The sequence below is a fragment of the Galeopterus variegatus genome, unplaced genomic scaffold (assembly GCF_000696425.1).
Source record: "Galeopterus variegatus unplaced genomic scaffold, G_variegatus-3.0.2 Scaffold4616, whole genome shotgun sequence".
NCBI classification, from domain to species: domain Eukaryota; kingdom Metazoa; phylum Chordata; class Mammalia; order Dermoptera; family Cynocephalidae; genus Galeopterus; species Galeopterus variegatus.
Window position 1 is genome coordinate 215,778 of NW_007730727.1, and position 6,249 is coordinate 222,026.

Here is a 6,249-nt window from a genome sequence, read left to right on the forward strand (position 1 = left end):
CCCCGGAGGCTTCCTCCCCGGGACACGGGGCTCCAGGGTTCTGCGGGGAGCGAAAAGAGGTTTGAACGAGTTTAAGGGCGCTGGACGGTCGCACCTCGCTGTGGGGCAGGGGTGGGGAGTGGGGCCGTCGCTGAAGTTACGCTGGTCGCCCTGAACCCGGACTCTTAGCCGGTGGGTAAGGGGAGGCTTCCTGCTCCTGAGCAGTTGCTGTCCCTCCCTGCGGGACAGGGTGGGCGCGCGCTTCTGGACCTGTGGTGGCCGACCTTGGGGTTGAGCAACCGTCACCTATTTATCCCTTTTCCTGCTCCTGAGCAGTTGCTGTCCCTCCCTGCGGGACAGGGTGGGAGCGCGCTTCTGGACCTGTGGTGGCCGACCTTGGGGTTGAGCAACCGTCACCTATTTATCCCTCTACTCTCCCAGGTGGGCACCAACGGCGTCATCTCCACCCAGGACTTCCCCAGAGAGACCCAGTATGTGGACGATGACTTCCCCACAGACTTCCCGGCCATCGCCCCCTTCCTGGCCGACATCGACACGAGCCACGGCAGGGGCCGGGTCCTGTACCGCGAGGACGCCTCCCCGGCAGTGCTGGGCCTGGCCGCCCGCTACGTGCGCACGGGCTTCCCGTGCTCTGCCAAGGGCTTCGCCCCCACCCACGCCTTCCTGGCCACCTGGGAGCAGGTGGGCGCCTACGAGGAGGTCACGCGTGGGGCGTCGCCCTCGGGAGAGGTAAGTGACTGGGGATGCTTGGCCGCTGAGCCAGTTGAGGGACGGGCTTGAATTCTGGGCTGGATCCCAAGCTCGGAGTTAGTTTCTCCTGAGCCTGCTCTTATGCTGAAGCCAATGTGATGTATCTTTTGGTGGCACCAGGGCTGAAGTGGCTGGGAAGTGAAAAAGGCCCTGGTCTCTAGGGGTTTTCTTTTCTTTTTTTTTTGACGGGTAAGGGGAACGTAACCCTCGGCTTGGTGTCGTGGTGTCGTCTGCACCACACAGCCAGCGAGCGCACTGGCCATCCCTATATAGGATCCGAACCCGCAGCCTCAGCGCTATCAGCGCAGCACTCTCCAGAGTGAGCCACGGGGTTGGCCCCTCTAGGGGTTTTCTGAGGCTCCGACAAGTGGTCACTCTACAGAGGAAGACTGCTTAGGGGATATGAGGGCTGGAGCGCAGATGCGGAAGCCCCTCGAAACATAAAGGCAGTTTACTGTTTGGTTGTTTATTTTTAGAATCACCTCTAAGTATATAAGTATTTCTAATTATATGTTCATTGAAGGAAAAATCAGAACATTTAAAAAAGAACAGCTACTCATTCCTACCACTTTTAAACATTTTCGTGTGTATGCTTTCCAGAATTTTTTTTCTGATTTATATCTCTATTGCTGTTAACAATGATGAGTTCACACTGCACAACTGTGTTATAACTTGCCTTTTTCACTGAATAGAATATTATGAATATGTTTCAGTGTAAGTAGATATATTTCTAATGACTGCATAATATTCCATCCAGTGGATATACCAGTTTACTCAACCAGTGGAACATTAAGATTACTTCAGATTGTTCATTTATTTTTTATTATAAATAATACCATAAACCAGTTTTTTAAAAGCTAAATCTTTACACATATCCTTAGTTGACATTCCAGGAAGTGCAACTGGTAGGCCAGAGAGGATGTACTTTTTCAAAAGATTCTTTATAGCTTTTCCCAAATTGCCCTTCAGGTATCAGTTTACATGTTCCTTAGTGTATAGGAGACTGTCCTCTATGTGTTGTATAGTCTCGACCTGGAGAAAGTAAAACAGCCCAGGCTCCCAGTCTTTAAGCTTGGCAGCAACATTTGAAGTACTCCAAATGGCAAACTGGCTCATTCCTGGTGAAGGTAAGGACTTTCCTCTATGAGATTAGACCAGAATCTAAATTGTCATACTCCAAGAGCTGCCACTCTGTGATTTATCTTTATTTTAACTCATGAAAGTGTTTCTTAGCTGTAGAAAGATCGCACATATCACATATCCTCCCTAAGAGGTTAAGTTGCCTACACATTGTCGCTGAATAGTTCAAGATGGCAACTGTTCTTGTTCTGCGTTCTGAGAGTAAGAAGAATATTTCTTAAAACCTGTACTAAGCGAAGAAGATCTAGAAATAAAAACATCTCACTTTATGATTTTTTGCCATTCAGTTTTTTTGCAAAGCAACATCTACTTTTGTTTATTGAGTAACTTTTTAAATGCATTGGTTTGACATCTCAATTATAATTCAATAGAACAAATTCAATTCAAAAAATTTTTTTTTTTTTTTTTAAAAGATGACCGGTAAGGGGATCTTAACCCTTGACTTGNCGGGCTGCGGCGCTGCACCCGGGCGAGCTCTTCCCCTACGGGGAGTCGCGGGGGGACCAGGTCCTGCAGGAAGGCGACGACGAGAGCTCAGCCGCGGTGCAGCTGGCGATTCCCCTGCGCTTCTACGAAGCCCAGTTCAGCAGCCTTTACGTAAGTCAGCTCCCTCCTGGTGCGCCACTCCGCACTCTTCTCGCAGCTTCTCCCCAGGGGTCGGTAGTGCCGATCGCACCGAAGCCCTGCCTGCAGGGGGCTGAAGTCGTCCCCACGCCGGCCGCTTGGCCCGCTGCTGGGAGGGGTTACCTCGAGGGGAAGGCAAGAGTGGCTCGCAGTCGCGCACGCGACCCCGGCAGAAAAGGCGGGGGTGCTGAGCGGCCAGTGGGGTCTGCGGGGAGGACGGCGGGAAGCCGTGCACGGCTGCAGAGCGGCGGTGCTCCCTCCTCCGACCCGGAGGCTTCCTCCCCGGGACACGGGGCTCCAGGGTTCTGCGGGGAGCGAAAAGAGGTTTGAACGAGTTTAAGGGCGCTGGACGGTCGCACCTCGCTGTGGGGCAGGGGTGGGGAGTGGGGCCGTCGCTGAAGTTACGCTGGTCGCCCTGAACCCGGACTCTTAGCCGGTGGGTAATGGGAGGCTTCCTGCTCCTGAGCAGTTGCTGTCCCTCCCTGCGGGACAGGGTGGGCGCGCGCTTCTGGACCTGTGGTGGCCGACCTTGGGGTTGAGCAACCGTCACCTATTTATCCCTCTACTCTCCCAGGTGGGCACCAACGGCGTCATCTCCACCCAGGACTTCCCCAGAGAGACCCAGTATGTGGACGATGACTTCCCCACAGACTTCCCGGCCATCGCCCCCTTCCTGGCCGACATCGACACGAGCCACGGCAGGGGCCGGGTCCTGTACCGCGAGGACGCCTCCCCGGCAGTGCTGGGCCTGGCCGCCCGCTACGTGCGCACGGGCTTCCCGTGCTCTGCCAAGGGCTTCGCCCCCACCCACGCCTTCCTGGCCACCTGGGAGCAGGTGGGCGCCTACGAGGAGGTCACGCGTGGGGCGTCGCCCTCGGGAGAGGTAAGTGACTGGGGATGCTTGGCCGCTGAGCCAGTTGAGGGACGGGCTTGAATTCTGGGCTGGATCCCAAGCTCGGAGTTAGTTTCTCCTGAGCCTGCTCTTATGCTGAAGCCAATGTGATGTATCTTTTGGTGGCACCAGGGCTGAAGTGGCTGGGAAGTGAAAAAGGCCCTGGTCTCTAGGGGTTTTCTTTTCTTTTTTTTTTGACGGGTAAGGGGAACGTAACCCTCGGCTTGGTGTCGTGGTGTCGTCTGCACCACACAGCCAGCGAGCGCACTGGCCATCCCTATATAGGATCCGAACCCGCAGCCTCGGCGCTATCAGCGCGGCACTCTCCCGAGTGAGCCACGGGGTTGGCCCCTCTAGGGGTTTTCTGAGGCTCCGACAAGTGGTCACTCTACAGAGGAAGACTGCTTAGGGGATATGAGGGCTGGAGCGCAGATGCGGAAGCCCCTCGAAACATAAAGGCAGTTTACTGTTTGGTTGTTTATTTTTAGAATCACCTCTAAGTATATAAGTATTTCTAATTATATGTTCATTGAAGGAAAAATCAGAACATTTAAAAAAGAACAGCTACTCATTCCTACCACTTTTAAACATTTTCGTGTGTATGCTTTCCAGAATTTTTTTTCTGATTTATATCTCTATTGCTGTTAACAATGATGAGTTCACACTGCACAACTGTGTTATAACTTGCCTTTTTCACTGAATAGAATATTATGAATATGTTTCAGTGTAAGTAGATATATTTCTAATGACTGCATAATATTCCATCCAGTGGATATACCAGTTTACTCAACCAGTGGAACATTAAGATTACTTCAGATTGTTCATTTATTTTTTATTATAAATAATACCATAAACCAGTTTTTTAAAAGCTAAATCTTTACACATATCCTTAGTTGACATTCCAGGAAGTGCAACTGGTAGGCCAGAGAGGATGTACTTTTTCAAAAGATTCTTTATAGCTTTTCCCAAATTGCCCTTCAGGTATCAGTTTACATGTTCCTTAGTGTATAGGAGACTGTCCTCTATGTGTTGTATAGTCTCGACCTGGAGAAAGTAAAACAGCCCAGGCTCCCAGTCTTTAAGCTTGGCAGCAACATTTGAAGTACTCCAAATGGCAAACTGGCTCATTCCTGGTGAAGGTAAGGACTTTCCTCTATGAGATTAGACCAGAATCTAAATTGTCATACTCCAAGAGCTGCCACTCTGTGATTTATCTTTATTTTAACTCATGAAAGTGTTTCTTAGCTGTAGAAAGATCGCACATATCACATATCCTCCCTAAGAGGTTAAGTTGCCTACACATTGTCGCTGAATAGTTCAAGATGGCAACTGTTCTTGTTCTGCGTTCTGAGAGTAAGAAGAATATTTCTTAAAACCTGTACTAAGCGAAGAAGATCTAGAAATAAAAACATCTCACTTTATGATTTTTTGCCATTCAGTTTTTTTGCAAAGCAACATCTACTTTTGTTTATTGAGTAACTTTTTAAATGCATTGGTTTGACATCTCAATTATAATTCAATAGAACAAATTCAATTCAAAAAATTTTTTTTTTTTTTTTTAAAAGATGACCGGTAAGGGGATCTTAACCCTTGACTTGGTGTTGTCAGCACCACGCTCAGCCAGTGAGCGAACCGGCCATCCCTATATGGGATCCGAACCCGGGGCCTTGGTGTTATCAGCACCGCACTCTCCCGAGTGAGCCACGGGCCGGCCCTCAAAAAATATTTTGAGCACTTCCTTTGTACAGGATACTGGGCCAGATGTTAGAGAGGATACAAAGACAAATAAGGCAAGGCCCCTACCATTATGTTGCATTTGATTATTCATACATTTCAGCTCATAAGTTTTAAAAAACTTATTAAAGATTAAATGTCATATACCTATATTAGAAAATTTGAAAACATAGAAAATAAGAAAATAAACACTATAATCTCATTAATTAGAAGTCACCACTGCTCATACTTTATTATGTTTTCTTAATCTTTTTTTATAAAAACATATATTTTTTATATGGCTTATTTATAAATTGTGTGTATCTGTATAAATACTTTATATTTAAACATAGTTGAGATTTATCCAACAGATCATTTTTGTACATTTACTGTGTGTCAGTGCTGGGATAGACACTGAAAGGATGTACTCTTATCCCCAAGGACCTCATAGTTTAGTAAACACATTGATTACTTTTCAATATAAGTGTATTAATCTTGATTTAAGGAGCCTAACCCTAACCTTTCCTGTTTAGGGAGCCCCATCTGGGACAGTTTCAGCGAGAAAGTAACTTTGAATCTGAGTTGGAACATTCTCGATAGAAGGGATAGCATGTGACATATCACCCATGTGCTGTAAAGTATAATGTGTTTGGGGCGTTGCACGTGGGACATTATTACTGAAGAGAAAGGGTGGTGAGAAGTGAGGCAGGAAAGGCCATGGGGTGGAAGCAAATCATGCTCTGCGAAGAGCTTAGACTTGGTTCCTTCACAGTGGGCAGCCTTCAAAGGATTTTAATGGGATTGATTTTTTTTTTTTTTTTTGGCCCCTGGCTTATACAGGGATCAGACCCTGGACCTTGGTGTTGTCAACACTGTGCTCTGACCAACTGAGCTAAATGGCCACCTCTCTCTTTTACTTTTTGAATTAAAATCATTCTTCAGACATTGCCATATGCTATGTTGTCTTCAGAGTTTATTTCATTTAGTAAGGAGATGAGGATTCTGTTTGGCTATAGGATATTTTTTCAATTACCCATGTTGAAGGTTTTTCTGAATACTTTAAAGAGAGAGCCCTGGGACTTGAATCCTTGTTTTAATAGGTTTTTTTTTTTTTTTTTTTTTTTTTTTTG

At 47.4% G+C, this 6,249-nt stretch overlaps 1 protein-coding gene across 1 annotated transcript in view; it reads left to right on the forward strand.

The window, feature by feature from the left end:
• The window catches only part of NID2 (nidogen 2 (osteonidogen)), a 69,782-nt gene that overhangs the window by 1,326 nt on the left and 62,207 nt on the right, over positions 1-6,249 (forward strand). The window contains exons 2-4 of the mRNA XM_008587996.1: positions 421-729; positions 2,335-2,487; positions 3,089-3,397. Coding sequence (XP_008586218.1) covers positions 421-729; positions 2,335-2,487; positions 3,089-3,397 — 771 coding nt within the window. The remainder of the gene's footprint in view (positions 1-420; positions 730-2,334; positions 2,488-3,088; positions 3,398-6,249) is intronic.